This window comes from Manihot esculenta, chromosome 14 (genome assembly GCF_001659605.2).
Source record: "Manihot esculenta cultivar AM560-2 chromosome 14, M.esculenta_v8, whole genome shotgun sequence".
Taxonomy (NCBI): Eukaryota; Viridiplantae; Streptophyta; class Magnoliopsida; order Malpighiales; family Euphorbiaceae; genus Manihot; species Manihot esculenta.
In genome coordinates, this window is record NC_035174.2 from 12,623,315 (window position 1) to 12,640,224 (window position 16,910).

The following is a 16,910-nucleotide window of genomic DNA, read 5'->3' on the forward strand; positions in this document are numbered from 1 at the left end:
TATTCTCCTTTGAATAAAAAATTTTATAAAAATTTAATTTTATTTATTTATTTTCTATCAAATTTCATATTTAAAATAAAAAAAAAATTCATTTTCTAAAAATTAAAAATTTTTAATTTTTTTTTAAAAATAAAATTATATATAATTTTATAAAAATTTATTTAAATTATTTTCTTAGAAAAGAAAATATGCCAAACAGAAGGATTGGAAAAAAAATCCAAGAAAACCACCAATAAGAACTCTACTTACGAAAATGTGTGGGAAACATTCACAATTCAAATGTGTGCTGATCTCCCTTCCTGATCAGATGCATGAAAGATTCAATATTTAATTTTTCATTCTTTATTTCTCCTCATGGATCCAATCTTCCAGTTCGTTGGAGAAGACAGAATAGATATTTTCAAACAAGTTTCCAACAACAAATAGATAAACAATCCATTTTATTCAGAGTTTAAATCCTTCATGTGTGTCTTCATCTCAAATGATGCGGGCCGCTCCAGTCCAGAACATCTCACCTGCGAAGCTCAATCTCAACTGCTGAGTTTCGGAAGCAAGATATCGTCTCCTGTTTCATGAGATGTCTGCACGATCAAGCATATCTACCAAAGTCATCCTTCTGGGGAACCTAGGTGGCAGTCTTAGATGCATTGCATCTTCAATCTCAATCGGCAGATGTGTTGCAACAAACACAATTCCTCCCTTCTTTCTATGCTCTGCAATAATGTACTCGAGCAACTTCACTCCCTCATCGTCTAATGCAACAGAAGGCTCATCAAGCAACCAAATTGGCCGGTCAATAGCCAGCAACCTTGCAAGCTGCAGCCTCTTTCGCTGGCCCATTGACAGCATTCTTGCCTTGTCATTTGCCAATCTTCCAAGCCCCATCAACTCAAGAGCTGGCAGAGAATTCCCTTGCTTGCCTTCAAGAACCTCAAACCACTGAACATTGTCAAGGACAGTAAACTTTTCTTTGATAGCATCTTTCAGTGAGAGCCAGTTGAGCTGAAGCTTGTACTGGTGGAAGACTCCAGATTCTGTCACATCATGACCATTCCAAAGGATCTGACCACCAGATGGCTTAGAGAACCCAGCTAGCATTCGCAAGAAAGTGGTTTTGCCCGATCCATTGCTGCCTGTAAGAACTAGTGCCCCTCCATCATGAACGGAGACATTTACATGTCGCAAGATTTGTTGGGCATTTCTCATGCACGAGACATTGTCAAGGAGGATTCGAGGAAGTGGTGGTTTTCGAAGAGACATTGAAAGGAACCTGGCAACATATGTAATGAAGACAACTATTAGCTTAAAGGTGGACAAGAAGAAAAAGAAGAAATCAGAAGGTTAACCAAATGGAAGCATAAAGAAAATTTTTTAATACAAACATCAACCATATAAACGAATATAGCAAAGAATTGAAAGAACTGATCTCAAAGGAGACACTCTAGTGCTAAAGCTTGGATTTCCTCTAGACCTTCAATCTTATTGGAATGAGGGTGGGGAAGCTTATTGAAGGGTGGGAACTTATTTACCCTTTGGCAGCTCTTTTAGTTTTCTTACATCCTAGGGAAAAAAGGATTAAAAAAACATATATTTATATACTTCAGCAAATTCACTGGTACTTAGATTTTTCTTATTGTCCAAGTTAGAAGTGAATAATTGGGAGATAAAATTGAGCATAATTAGGGTAGACCAAAGTGTTGAAGATAACATTGGAAAACTGCAGTAGTTCTACTTCATCTGAAAATCATGAGACAAAATTCTACAGAAAAACCTTGAAAATGAACTTTAAAAGGGTACAACTGAACAAAATCTTGAAATCTTAACAAAACCTTGAAAATAAACTTAAAGGCTTGGGATTTCCCATAGAAGATCTCAGCTTCAATCCTATTGGGATGAGGGTGGGGAAGCTTATGGAAGGGCGGGAACTTCTCAGCATTCAATAGCTCTTTCAATTTTCTTACATGCTAGGGTATTAAAAGAAAAAGAAAGAGAAAATAAAATACATTTTTTATGCTTCCATAATTAACTAGCATCCAGATTTTCTAAGTTCAAACTTAGAAGTGTATAATTGGGAGCCAAAGTTGAGAGTGGCAAGATGAATAAGTGTTGAAGATAACATTGGAATACTGCAATAATTCTAGTTCCCCTGAAAATCATGAGGCAAGATTCAACTTAGAAGATAAAAATAAAAAGGGAACAACAAATCTTCAAAACCTTATAGCCATTTTCAACTCAGCTCAAGTCTTAGAAGCACAGGGCAGGAAAAAACAAATATGATAATGAATGATTTTAGCAGTTAATTGCAGATGCTTCTAGTGTTTGTATCAAATCCCTAAAGTTTCAAAGTTGGCAAACATCACAAGGAAAAAGAAAATGACAAACAGTAATAATGATAAATGCTAAGGAAAAACAAGAAAATAGAACCTTTGAAATTACTCTCTCCTAGACATTGAAAGTAATCCACCGATTCACTGTTAATTAGTCTCAAAATCAGGAACATTTAAGATTAAAATGGGAAATGATTTTGCATCCATTCACAAAACAGAAAATAAAAATGAACAAAAAAACAAAAAAATAAATAAATAAAAAGAGGAGAGAATACCCAAATCCTTGACCCGAAAAACTGATGGTGGGGCAGCTGAAGGGAAATCTGTCCTGCTCGGGTGTAACGCCGCTGTCTGAGAACAAATGGGTACTCAGTTTCGAGTGGCCTGAAATGCTGGTACCTTTCGGAACATAGGTGCTACGCTGATTTGGTGATATTTCCAGCTCGAATGGATGAGGGGAGAGAGTCTGAGACTACAGCGTGGAGCCAAAGCCGGCGTGGGTCTGTGGTGAGGGATTGGGTCTTCGTGAGGGCTGTCGATGGGATTATGGCTTCGAGGATGAGAAGGGGAGGCGAGGATTTGTTGAGGATTGCGTGGTGTCTCGTTTATCAACTGAAATCGATGGAGATGGGAGCCTGTCCGGTGGGCTTCCGGTCGAGTTGAGGTTCTGTGGGAGTGATCCTATGAGCTAGTTGGTGGAGATGGATGTATGGGTCGGTTGAGCGGAGGAGATGGACTATTGGGACGGGGAAGACGATTGAAAATGGAGAATGGAGAATGGAGGAGCGTCTCCGGTCTGGATGAACGGTCAAGGTGGGTGCGTCAGGCTGTGTCGTTTTTAGGGTGAAGGGCAGCGTTTTGGAGAAGACGCGGGAGAAAAAGCGGCCGGCTCGGTTAAATTCAAAGTGATCCTCAAAATTTTCATTCTGGATAAAACCCTAAATTTTATGGTTAAAAATTTAAAAAAAATAAGGATAAGGATTAATTTAGGATATTTTTTATTTCAATTAAATTAAATTTATTTTTTTAATTAAAGTTAAAATTAAAATATTAATTTGATAAAAGTTAAGGTAAAAGGAATCATTTAAGTTCTAAAATTAGAAGGTGAATTAAAATGAAGTTGAAATTTAATTGAAGTAATTTATAATAATTATGATATAGTATATTGTCTTAACATTAAAATAAATTTAATTAATATTATGGTGAATCATGGCATGTTGGTGGTGGAACCTTCAAAGAATTGTTGAGAAACTTCTCTCAGTCTATTTGCGATTAGCGCCCTCCATCGAGCTGTGCATGTTCAAAGTTTAAAAAGTTTAGGTCTTGCCTTGTTGAAACACCTCTCCTGGTCAATCTTTCTGCTACGATTTGTTGGTGACGAGGGGAGTTCTACTCTGATGGCCTTTTCGATGTGGCGGTTTCTGAATAGTTTCAGCATGATGCATGGGTTGTTTGATTGGATTGTATTTTAGAATTTAAGCTCCGAAATTTTAAACCTATTTCTTTATTTTACCTTGATGGACCATGCAAAGCATAGTTTGCCATTAAAAAAAAATGCCTCCGGTACATGTACTTATAAATTAAATGTGGATTTGCAAAAGTGTTAATTGTATATCTACAAACAATTGACTGAATTATTAAATTTAATTAGTTGTTAAATTTATTTTCACATAACGTCGAGTTTATCATGTTCACACCTTGTTGAAATTTGTGCTAGTAAATGATAATTGAATTAGAATGACTTGAAATAACCATTATAAAATACTTGAATGGGATTCAGTTGGGATGCTTCCTTTATCATAATCTCTCATTTTCTTTTATTTTCAACTTTCTTTTATTTTTAAATCATTTTTCTTTTATTTTCTTTCATTTTCTCTGAAAATCCACTCCATACATTTCTTTCATTTTCTCTGAAAATCGACTCCATACACTTCACTCAAACAGGCCATCATAGAGAGAGAAACTAACAAACTCTATCATCAAAAGGAAAGCAGAAATCAATGCTTGCAGCAACTGTTTGACTACAACTTGCTCGCTTCTGACATATGGAAGAAAACATTCTATCATGAAAGAGAGCATTGCTTGAAAAATTTTTCAATTTTCAATAAAAAAAAGACTTTCTGTAACTCATTCTTAAATTACAAATAGAGCTGTTAATGTTTGTTTCCAACTTCTTGTCAAAATGAAAGCTAGGGCAAAAATATGACAATTCCACATACAAGATACAGATAATGTATAGTTTCACAGCTCATCTTCTAGAAGTTCTCTGTAGATGAAGACAGATTGGTTTTGTTGTGCCTCTTCTCCACCATAAATTTGCTGCATAAAATTTCTTTCGACCTCAAATACCATCTGAATTTAAATACACGCCTCACCTCATACAGTTAGTACGATTTGCAGCAGATCAGGTCAGGCAGGATCCGGTCGCGTCACTTATGATTTCAGTCCTGAGTTATAATTGGAATTGACACTAAAATGCAACTCTGTGCCACCATAAGGTGACAAGTTCAATGTTACATCTATTAGTATGTACACAACATCTAAATAAGAGTGGCAGAAATATTGTTACAAGATTTTATAATAACTATGGCTGAAGCACATGCCCATCCCTGGAAGCCTACAGATATTATATCATCCAAATATTACACGATCTTCAGGGAGATGCAATAAAGAATCAGGCCAAGCAGTAATTTCTTTGCAGAGAAAAGCAGCTGACATCACTTTTAGTTGCTAATCCACCTTCGTTTACGAGCAGGCCGCTCTGGTTTGATCTCTGTGTCCACAGGAGTGTCAGTTTTGACAGAAGGCAGTGCCTCGCTCTCCATTTTTTTAATTGCCAAAGCGTCCTTTTCACTTGGCATTGGAAGCTTGAACCGCTCACTTCGCTTCTTCAACTTCTCAACTGTGTCTAGGTGCCGATCCTCCAGTGGTTTTGTATCAGTATCCTTATTCTCTAACTCAGCAGCATCTTTCCCTTCAGCCAAGGAATGCTTTTCAATAGCCTGTGGTCTCTTGGGAAGTTCACTGGGAAGCTTCTTGGCTTCTGAAGATCCACTGTTGTTATTGCTATCTATTTCTTTAAAAGTCAAGGAAGTTGATGGCTTACTGCCGATACTATAATCTCTCTCCTTGTGGCTTGTCCAACGTTCCAACTTTGAACGTCCTCTCCTTGAATCTTGCTGTTCATCCTCAGATGATGCATCTTCCTTGTGTTTTTTGGAAGAGTTGCGTTGCATTGTAACATCATTCTCCACATTTCCTTGCTCAGCAACACCCTTCGACCCCTAAGCAAGCAGAAACAATAAAGAACAGCCAAGCTAAACTCAGGGGAACTCTCTACATTAATAAGGTCAGATCAACTTGTGCTCTGCCTTAATGGCCGTAACTACAAAATGAAGTACATGTATCACATTAAAAATTTAATGACCTCAAAGCAAACTCGCTTGCAGAAATGCAAACAATAATAGCTTCCTTAAGAAAACTAAAAATATAGTTTAGACTCCCCTTGTGAACTGAATTTATGGCCACCCTGACTACTGAAATGGCTATGCATGCCTAATTGGAATCTGAAGATCTGCCTTGGTGCTAGCCCAAGCACCTAAATTGCCAATCTACCAGTCGTCAATAAAATAGTGAGATTCCATGAACAAGATACATGTTGCACCACAAAGCCCATAGAGATGCAACTACAAAAGCATTTTGTCATCCTTGCAATAAAGGTTGGCGCCATTTATATAACTACAGCACTGACAATTATCAATATAACAAGGAAAAGAATGGGCAGGGAGGGGGAGCATAAAGGTAAAAGCAAGCAAGCAAGAAATCCAAGAATTCAAATTTAAGAGTCAAAGTTGATCAAATGGACAACGATTCCAATATATTAGGTCTCACACCATTCACCATTTCCTTGTGGCGTACTTTTATGGAACACAGTCTGGAAGCATCGCGATTCATGTCACATGGAACACTTAATCCATATCCTCTAAGCAAGCATCGAAAAATGACAGAACTAGGTCATTATATTGAGTTGAACTCAACCAGCTAGGTTTTAATCAGTTGCAGGCTTGCCATGTTTAAAACTCAGCTTATTGTTTATAGGTTAAACATAGTGATACTTTTGAACAATAATATTTTATTAATCATATGCCAAATGTAATTGATTTTGTTCAGCATTAGATCAAATAAAATATATAACCAATGAAAATTTAGAGCTTAGGAAAATTGAAGAAAAAACTTCAGGAAGAACATTAGGATTTAAATTAAATTATTTAGTTAGGGAATTATAACTGAAGGAAAAAAAACTATCGAATCGATATTGTCTTTTTTTTTTCTAGGCGGCTTAAGCAAATCAAACCATCAACAAAGATAACTAAAATATGTTGAAGTCCAATAAGATAAAGTAATTTATAGATTACACAAAATAAGGTAATTGAGGAGGCTTTCACATAAAATATGGCACTACTCATTTAATGATGCCTACATGATCTAAAAGGAGAAATTATCTTCTGCAAAATATAACACAATGGGCTTCATCATTATGCTAATGAAGCACGTAGAACTAGTCATTCGCAACAAATGAACTGGCCTAGCTCCCATCAAGGCATAAAAGAATCAATGCTAGGTCATGTTTTGGATATGCCTCAGCAAGTAGAATTCAAAAGCTTTGCTGTCAAGGACAAATCCTCAAGTGACCAGCCATATATTAATCCTTAAAAGTAAGGATGTCTCTCTCTCTCAAAAGCAAGGTAGTCAAAAGGAAAAGGCGCATTAAAAACAACAGATCTCTCCCCACTAAAGCACAAAGCACCAGAAATGCGCTTACCTTCTTGAAGGCAAGCACAAATGTTTAACAAGAGTAAATTAATAAATTAGTCTGCTAAAGGAGACACCAATCATCTCATATGCTATTATGTTACTTGATTGAAGAAAAGTTCAGAAATTCTAGCAATTGCCAACCAAATTAAAGAGAAGACACACTCCAGCAGACTGACATGTAGTTTTTTAGACTTTATGCATGTAAACTACTGCAACCCTTTAAAGTAAAGAAAAAGGCCGTAATCCCCTTCAAAAAGATAGGAAAAAAGAATTAGTTTTAACTAGGCACATGCCTTGCTTTTGCCTTATTCTTCAAGGGAGGTGTGCACTTAAGTGAGGAAAGCAAGTGCATGCCAACAGTGCCTCACCTGACGGATCTTTTATCGCTCGACCCATGACTCACTGTGCTTTGGCACCAAGGCGAGTGATTGTGCACTTTTCACTACACTGCTCAAAAGAAGGTGCTCAAATTCCACTATGATTCATACACAAAATCAAATCAACTTTCAAAAACTTAGATCCTATGTTATAATTGTACATTGAGAAAAGATCTTCAACCAGATTGACGATGACCAAAGCTTTCAATAGTTACTTTCCAAATATTAGGAGCTCAAAAAAGCACCAATTTTGTTGTGAGGACTACATTTTTATCATGTTAGGTCATTTGTCAATAACTGGACTTATTAGGGAGGATATATTTTCCATTAGCGGTTCATGCTATTGTGTTAAATATAGAACATACCATCTCATCAGTGTGACCACTATGATCCTCTTGATTTCTTCTGGAAGGGCCCAAAGTGCTGTGATCTCCCCCCTCGGATTCTTTGTTCTTCCTTGTGTTATCTTTATGTTTTTTCTCATGCACCCTCTGGTAATCAGGAGTATCAATGGCACGATCAATACGAGTGCTTGACCTTTCTTGCCTGGATCTTCTCTCCTCATTACTAAGTTGATTTCCCCGTGCATAAACATCATCACGTCCCCTATGATGTGAATAACTTTCCTCCTCCATTCTATCCCTTCTCTTCTGCTGTTCACTGTTCCGAGCTGCATCTTTTAGCTGGTACTCTTTGTCAGACCCTCTGTATTCGTCCTTTGCCCTAGCCTGGCCAACCCATGCTTTATCATCTGCACCACGCCCAGTCCTTAGAGAACCTCGTCCTTCTTCTTTTTCACGCTTGGATAAATTTTCTTCATGGGATTGTTTTAGCCTGTACAGCTCCTCCCTCTCCCTCTGCCTTTCACCCCTTTCCCTCTGGAGCCAGATCTCATCTTTGTGCCTAACAGAATGGTAATCATCATGATTGTCTCTAATTCTTTGCTGATCATCTCTCTTTCGAGGGTCCAAAACATCATCCCTTTCTCGCCTTCGGCGACTTGTGTTTTCTCTGTGGCCGTGCAAGATCTCCTCCTTGTCAGTGTGGTCCCTCCTTAAATATTCCTCATCTTTCCTTCTCTTGCTATGGTAATCATCCACCATGTCATACCTACTCTTCAAATTGTCCTCTCTTTCCCTACGCCGTGAGCTACCTTCCTTATCATGATGGATCCTATAGCTGCCATTGTCCAACTGTTTTCTTGGATGAAGATGCTCCTCTCTCTCACTCCTCTCACCTTCCCTTATCTTATTCCGGTGCCTGGATCCCATTTCATCTCCTCGCTCCCTCTTCCTTGTATCTTCATTTCTACTCTTTCGGCTATGTGGATCTTCCTCCCTCCGTTGCCAAGATCCATCAGGGTTTTCTCGATCCTTCTGCCTATCATAGCTGTCGTTTCTCATATGCAAATGATGTGCAAAGCTAAGATCCAGATCTCTACGAGGATAAGAGCCCTCCCTACCTTTTATTACCATGTGATTTCTTTCCATCTCTTGTCTAGCATCACGTTCTTTTCTTCGGAAATTATGTTCACTTTCATCATGGTGCCTCCTGATGCTCCCTGGACGTCTAGCACGGCCATCTTGAACTACTTCCTCCTCAATACCATCCTGCCATTTCTGATAATCTTTGCTACTGCCTGATCTTGCTTTGCTATTTTCACTACTTCTCGCAGCCTTGGAGTCCTCCCCATCATCAGGTTCTTGCAGTGCAGACTGTTCAACAAGAGAACTTAATTTTTGTTTCTTTGCAGAATAATGCGCATTAGCATCTCTTGTGCTATCATTGGAGGTTACTTCATTCTCAGGAATCTCATCCTTTTCCATTGCAGGACTTCCTTCAGCAAGCACAGGCTCATCAGGAGCAGCAACATCCTTGTCCTCAAGGCTCAACTCCCTCGCATCCCTAACTGCAGTGGGAGATGACACCACTGGGCTATGTTTTCCATCCATGCTTTCCGTTGAATCTTCCTCAACATTATCAGGTAATCTTTTATCCCTTGTACCACTAAGAGTAACACGAGGGGATATGTCACTTGTTCTTCCTGGTCCCCGCCTGTGATCAAGTGGAGAGGTCAAAGATGCTGAGTAGTTTAAACCAACATCAAATCAATAGTTCCTAAGAATTGAAGTCACTGCTCAAGAAATTTTTGATCCATGAAAAATCAATTAAAACACCATACTGCCTGACCTTTACACTTTAGTTCTAGCAAGCAAATAGGTCAATATAACAAATTTTATTTCACTGCATATTTTAAAGGAGCAAAAATAACACTAGAATGTCACAAGGTGAGTTTCTGATACAGAAAAGTAATTTACTATGATAAACAGGATTGGGAACTTTATCATCACGAACAGAGCAATTTCCACACAATACAATCTTGGTTTGCTTTAATGTTTTTATTATTGCCATGATCTTAGAATTTGCCAACTTTATCATTATAGACATAGCAATTTGCATCACTCCTTTTTCACAAAAATATGAACTTAGTTTGCTTCAGTTTTTAACATTGTCACGACCTTTAGAAGCCAGTTCTCACGTGTCCATGTGCATGAGAAAAGAAGGCCAGACTGTATTTACTAATGCTATTACTCATTAAAAGACACATAATAATCCACTTAAAGGATGTGCATCTTGACCTGTTATTTATAGTATCCTTGTTTCTCTCTCTAAAAACCATGCTTAGAAATTACTCATCATGGCAGCCTTTTCTTTAGCATGCATTTAAAAGTTCACTTGCTTATTCCCTCAAAACAAATAAATTAAAAAATGAGCACTTGGGGATAACATGCCCAAATTAAGGTGAATGGATCTGGCACATGCTGGGGAATGGTGAGAAAAAAAACACAAAAAAAGTTGCAGAATGAAGATATTCAATTCGGAGCTTCTTTCCCAGGATCCTACTTAAGGGGAAGTACATATAGCAGCAACAGAAAAAGGAAATTAGGAGTCAAATTATACTTTATCAAACTTCAATACATTTTAGGACATTACAATACTTGAAAATAGTCTTTTTTAAGGAATTTCTCCAGTCTCAGAATTATTTTTTTTGAGTTTTATTATTACAATTTTTTATTATTATTTCATGAGAACTTTCCATGCAGAAGACAAATTCTTCTAGGACAACAGAAAATTCCACAAGTTAATATATATCTAAATCATTTTATTTCAAGACTTGATAAAGAATTATAAGAATTTGTTTTCAGCCTAAATACATGCATGACTATTTTTGTTTCCCCTCATCAAGATCATCCTCCTCCTCTAAATCTATCGTCACAGAAATAGCTATTACTATTTGCAGCAATTGAACAGGCTTGCTTTCTCCCGGCTTTTTTTTAATCACCCATTCCACCCCACCATGACAACATCACAAAGACAAAGCCCCAAGTAACACATATTTTTTTCAATTCTCTCTCTATGGTAAACCACTCAACTGAAATAGTCAACCTCAATGTTTAGTGACCACCTAGATACTTGTACCTTTAGCTCTTTCAATTCAGTTCTTTCAAGTCGCAACATTCTGCAATAAAACCAGACCAATCTCCCCTCTCCAACTATATTCAAACCCCAAACATTTACACCACCCGCATCAATTTAGAACCCTAAAATCTAAATTTAAGAAAACCTAGCCCATTAAATAACACATATGGGAAGATTTCTCGTCTGAATTACATAGTTCCATACCTTTCCTCATGAGGGGGGCCAAAATCCCCACCAGATGACACAGGCTGCCCCTTAGAACCACCACGATATTGAGATTGTGCTTCAGGATGGAAGGGCAAACTCTCATCATCCTCAGGTATGTTATTGCGACCAGAATCATTATATTCTGCCCTCCTTCCACCCTTTCGATTATTGTAACCTTGCGGAAAATCACTGTAATATTCAGTTTCTGCCTGTGCTGTGTCATCTTCAGGTACATGGCTTCCTCTAAAGTCATCTCTTGGTGGATCACTGTTTGCTCCATTCAGGCCATCATTTCCTGTGGGGGAGTCATCATCTAAAGAGTCCTGCAAGACGATCTGTAGTCCAAGAAACTTCAGTTAATTTATATGCATCAATTATATCAGTAGGATATAAGCGATTAAAGGTAGGAGAAAGTTTACCTCAATGATTGCATCAGAATCACGAATTCGAGGTGGTCGAGTATCAATAGAAGGGAGACGTTCGCCATAACCTGTTTCAACTTGTATTGCCCGTCCAGTTGGCTGGTAGAGAATAAATTAAACATGATTTTTCAAAATTCTATGGCAACTAATAGACATAGAACATCTGCATTACCAAAAGACTCACAAAGCGATGCCAAATTAATGCAAGGCAAAGAGAAAGTGAATTATGAGAAAGAGAGAGAGAGATCTAATCTCCTAGCCATGCAATGATATCAAGAGATTCAATGCAAAAGAATATTAATAAAGAATGATCTGGTCATTTGTTATACAGAAGCAAGCAGTAGCAACTAAGCTTCAAAGGGAAGAATGTAAAAAAAGAAAAGTTGAAGCTGAGGCATACTAATGGTGGTCGCACACGAGCAGGTCCTTTCGTTAAATCACTTTGTCCAACATCTGACTTCACAAGCTTTGAATTGTCAGTTGGAATATCATGAATACCTGCTGCTGCTGCTGCTAGTTCTGGTGGCAAATCTGGATCATATTCCTAAAATGAAGGCAGTTTTAAATTAAAAGTTTTCTCTTTACAGAATTTAAAATATAATAAGAAACAGCTTATTGAACCACATCTTCATATGTATTTACATAAATCCTTTCAACATGGTTACACAGGCATGTAATACCAAAGAATACTACCTGCTCTGCTCGCCCACTCTCGTATACACGAATTTTGCTTTGCATGGTAGTCTCCAGCCGGTGTTGTTCCTGCGCAATAGATGACAGATCCTTTTAAATATTGGTTTACTTGCTAGAAAATAACATCAAAGATCAAGATAATTACCAGTTGTTTGCAATATTCTTTCCAGCTTTCCTCGTTCAAACCAAAGTTGAAGAAGTCAGATATATCCACGCCAGGATATTTCCATGGCTTTTCTTCAAAACTATCAATGTCAACGTCAAAAATGGTCCTGAAAATAATATAGAAAATTGATAAACATTCATCCAAAATAAGTCATGAATTTTAATCTGCCATGTTGAATTGTACAATAAAAAAAATAAGAGCACTAGAATGCCAGCAAAAAAATAAGAGCAAGATGAAAGACATCCTACAAAATAAAATAGCCAGTCCTTTCAGCTCCTGCCATCCCAGTATAAACAGATCAAATGTAACCACTAAGGGGTGAAACACTGACTCAACCAATACACTAGCAACACATTAGTTATGATAGAATAACAATGAATGAAGTACACAACTTAATACAACTAATTTTCACTTGAGAAAATATGATTAAACTTAAATTAGAATCATCTCTGCTTAAATTCCAAGCCTAGCAGGAAGGCGTGCACATTTTTTTTCCATGATGTGCACCAATGCCACAGAATCATCAATAGCTAGACCAAAGTATCTTTTAGCATATTCAAATCCATTACTTCTCAATCAGAGCAAGCTGGGCAATTTTTAAACAGTACTCTAACTGAATAGCTTCCTTATTAGCACAAGGAAGATGATTCAAAAGGGAAGTGTCATGCAAACGGTGAAAACATCAACCAATCATACCACAAAAGTAATTACAACATAAAAATGTTATGAAATATTGAAAAAAGAACCCAGCTTCTGCGATAAGGAGAAATTACTTGTGGGAAGGAAGGGTGAATTCCAGTCCACCACCAAAGCCCCGTCCCGCAACATTGTTGCCCCAAACAGGCATACCAAAACCAGGATGATAACCCTTCTGAATTTGAGGAGCATTTTTAATTCCTGGTGGTCGCCAGTCACCCCTTCCACGACCAGCTGTAGAAGCGATATTGATAGAAGGACGAACTTGACCTGGGGCTCCTCCAGGACCAACAGAAGTAGCTCCAGGCATTGGTGCTGCACCAGGTCTCACATACTGTACAACAGCAGAAAACAATCCACAAAGTTAATTAAATTTTCAGGAAAATAAATGGCAAACCATCATAAAAAATAAAAACTAAAGCACCGCCTGGGAATAATTTAAAGCAGTAAATTAAAAATCAAGGGCCAACATGAAAAGATATCAAGAACCACACAAGTTTAGCCTTTCATTTGTTGGTCATATATTACTTGTCAAGGAACCCAAAGAAAAATTGCAAAGCTAATCAGGCAACGCAATAGGGTCAACTGTTACCAAAACACAAGCTGGAAGTTGTAGCTAGAACACTATAAAGGAAGGCAGAATGTTTCGGAACATGCTTCCTTTAATTTTAAAGGAAAGGATTTGAAAAAGAAACAAGGACATTAATGAGGCAAAAGGGTAGAAAGAACATTTACAATTATAAGTAAGCAAAGAAAATAAATCGATTAATAGATCTCAACACATCAAGCAACATACTGAACTTCAACTTGACCAGTGACCATCACAGGTACTAAAAATTCCCAATCAATAAGTTTAATCATTGGAGATCAGCTTAAATGGTAGCCCAGATAATGCAGGTTCCAAAGTATATCAAAAAGGTTGGATTGCCATTTCGAAAATATTTATTACATTTATAATGCTAACAAAAAGAAGTGAGTTATATAGGTTTAGCTGACTCAGACTTGCGCGAACTTGAAAGAAAATGTGCTGGAAAAACAAAATTACATCCTTTGTTATTTCTGAGGACATCAATATTCAAATATTTTTGCAAAGATCTTAACAGAACACAATGGAGATGAGAACAAACTGTAGTTGATACACTTATTGCAAAATTATCTGTATGCGTTCCCTGTCATGACTAAAAGATACAAAAATTAACAAGGAACTTAAAGAATTAGTTCCCAATGTCAATCGTTCGCATTTTTGGCATGCCAGTATCATACATGTGCAATGGACCCACATGCAATAGATCAAACCAGACACATAATGAAATTGCCCCCTATTCCATTTACTTCACTGATTCATTTGAAGTCAATAGTGACTCCTGATAATGCTTTGTAAGTTGACAATATAGATATTTCCATTTTCATTGTTGTCCTTCCACCTATCTCTAATTTAAAATGATAATTCTTGTCAACCACAGAAAGAAATTGATGATCCCAGCGCCTAATTCTGGAAAAAAGTGACTTCACCAAAATACCTAGTAAGGTAAATGTGTAACAAAGTTTAAGGAAAGTATGCCTAACATTGTTTACATCCGATCAATGCATGAGATTTAATCACTGTATGGGGGTCATTGTTGGTTGCATCCACTTCACAGAGTTACTATCAAGGGACTAGCACGTGGGCTCGAGCACTTAAGATTTGAACAACCTCACGTTACTTGCTTTACAGTCGCAAATGAGTTCAAGGTATTGATTTCAAAAAACTACACAAAGATTTAAAAAAAAAAAAAAAAAAATTAGTTCCCACAGCCCAGAAAACCGGGGTACCTTAGTTGAAAGAGCATGTATCATACCGAGATGAAAATGAAAATGAAAATGTGGGATAATTAAGCACTTCAAGGCTGATATTTTTTATCATTTCCTTGCCAGCTGGAAGTATCTGTATTTGCTAAATAAAGGATAACAATTCATGATCCTCAAAAAAAAGAAAATCATAAGTGTTAAGAAAGATTCACCAGTTCTTATTCAACTTTTCAAGTAGGCATACATGAATGAAAAAACAATTATACGACCTGCCATACATGAACAACAATTACAAGTTTACAACCATACATTCTCACCAGAGTGGGGGAAGACAAAAACCCCCTTTAAGAATGAAACCAATATATTTCTTTTCCTTTCTTTCTTGGTTTAAAGCTCAACATATAGCAACAACAACAACACTGACCTTAAACTGAGAATGAAATGGGTGATGATACCCATGATTGCTATACCCAATCTTCGGCCCTGCCACTGCATTCCCTTTTCCAGCTGCCTCGCTGCCCTCCTTCCTCTCCCCTTCCGCTCCTGCTGCTGTGGTCGCATCCTCTCCCACGCCCCACTCTTGTTCCTCTATAGGCTGATTTGGGTCCCCGTCAGCGACAATTACGAGTGGATCCCCATCCTCGTCGTCATCATCATCATCACCATCACCCATCGTTCCTCTTTCCATCCCCATGGGCCCATGATTAGTATCATTCAATACTATTTGTAAATCATCTTCACTATCACTGTCTTCCTCCCAATCTTCATTTACCTCTCCGCCGGCTAGACCTACATCAATATCAGCTTCATCCTTCCTGGAATCCTCAGTATCAACGGCAAGTCCTGGGATCATCGGACCTGAATCTTCTATAATTCCAGTATTTCCCTCCTCGATATCAAAAGTGACCTCTTTATCCTGATTGTCCGATTGAAAATTAGTAACCTGTGAAGCATTATTAGGTAATTTCACCTCAGAAGAGCTCACAACCCTAGGTCTAGTAGATGAATTATTGTCAGTGGGGATTGAATTCTGGAGAGAATTGGGTAGGGTTTGATCGGAGGAAGCAGGGGGATTGCGGCCCGATACTCCGTGGAGGATCTCGTCATCGTCGACGTCATTTCTATGGTTCTGAAGAATGAGATCGATCGGACGATGAATCGACGAAGGCGCGATAGAGGGCTGTTGAGGCTGCGGAAAGGAAGATGAAGATGAGGAGAAGGGCTGCAGCACGTCCGTGTAGAGATCTCCAAATTCGTCGTCTTCTTCCATGACAGAGACAGAGAGAGGGAGAAGCGCAGGCTAGTTTACAGGCCAGCGAGAGGGTTTTGAGGCTCTCGGCAGGGCGGCTAGTTAATGTAGCTTCATAATTTTCTGGGGCAACAGCCTAAATCCATTTTTTTTTGTTTTTTTATCATGCAAAAGTAGTGTATTTAACATGCCCAAAGGGCAAAGATAGAGGAGATACCAGAGAACCATTACAAAGCCCAAAAGTATTAGAGCCCAACCCAAATTAGAACTGCCCAAATCAATAAAAGCAAATCAAACCAACAACTCTTGAAATCAACCTACCGATCAAAATGAACCGTGGTGGAACTCAAATTGGAAAACACCAAATCACCAAAACTTGCAGGAGCATCCAAAATTTAGATCTCAAGCTTTGCATATAAACATCATATTCAAGGAAAGGACATAGGGAAGAGCTCATGGCCAAAGGAGAGTGACCACCATATAGAAGATTTATGATATTGAGAATTCTATGTATTTGTATTTCTGTATAGAATACATTTATATAGTATATACCAGTGGTTGAGTTTGATACAGATTATATGAATAACAAATATTATCTCAACCAACTATAAGTCTTATCATAACTCTAAATCTTATCACAACTCTAACCTTATCATGACTCTAAACCTTATCACAACTCTAACCCTTATC

General features: G+C 37.7%; 2 protein-coding genes across 5 annotated transcripts; both read right to left on the reverse strand.

Moving 5' to 3' along the window:
- Positions 1-319: 319 nt before the first annotated feature.
- LOC110630674 (ABC transporter I family member 1) lies at positions 320-3,233 on the reverse strand. Its single transcript, XM_021778205.2, has 2 exons — positions 2,603-3,233; positions 320-1,270 (listed from the first exon to the last, which is right to left on the reverse strand). The coding sequence occupies exon 2, from the start codon at positions 1,258-1,260 to the stop codon at positions 571-573; it is 690 nt and encodes a 229-aa protein (XP_021633897.1). The 5' UTR covers positions 1,261-1,270; positions 2,603-3,233; the 3' UTR covers positions 320-570.
- Positions 3,234-4,775: 1,542 nt separating this feature from the next.
- On the reverse strand, positions 4,776-16,381 carry LOC110599664 (FIP1[V]-like protein). 4 transcript variants are annotated; one of them, XR_006348572.1, is made up of 10 exons: positions 15,396-16,381; positions 13,261-13,517; positions 12,467-12,593; positions 12,322-12,390; positions 12,029-12,172; positions 11,626-11,727; positions 11,204-11,541; positions 7,885-9,574; positions 7,436-7,589; positions 5,547-5,611 (listed from the first exon to the last, which is right to left on the reverse strand). XR_006348572.1 is itself a non-coding variant. In XM_021736171.2 (10 exons), exons 1-9 carry the CDS (start codon positions 16,239-16,241, stop codon positions 7,542-7,544), a joined length of 3,621 nt encoding a protein of 1,206 aa, XP_021591863.1. In that variant the 5' UTR covers positions 16,242-16,381; the 3' UTR covers positions 5,547-5,611; positions 7,511-7,541. The 4 variants fall into 4 exon arrangements, 3 of the variants coding, with proteins under 3 accessions (XP_021591862.1, XP_021591863.1, XP_043806565.1); XM_021736171.2 differs by having other exon boundaries at positions 7,511-7,589; XM_021736170.2 differs by lacking the exon at positions 7,436-7,589 and having other exon boundaries at positions 4,776-5,611.
- Between the last annotated feature and the right edge of the window lie 529 nt (positions 16,382-16,910).

What these genes read in the sequence shown, in the direction of transcription:
- LOC110630674 (XM_021778205.2), bottom strand. Translation starts at nt 1,260, where the DNA reads ATGTCTCTTCGAAAACCACCACTTCCTCGAATCCTCCTTGACAATGTC.
- LOC110599664 (XM_021736170.2), bottom strand. Translation starts at nt 16,241, where the DNA reads ATGGAAGAAGACGACGAATTTGGAGATCTCTACACGGACGTGCTGCAG. An exon ending in AAGAATATTGCAAACAACTG is followed by an intron (nt 12,391 to 12,466) that starts GTAATTATCTTG and finishes TCTATTGCGCAG; the next exon opens with GAACAACACCGGCTGGAGAC. An exon ending in AGAGTGGGCGAGCAGAGCAG is followed by an intron (nt 12,173 to 12,321) that starts GTAGTATTCTTT and finishes CCTTCATTTTAG; the next exon opens with GAATATGATCCAGATTTGCC.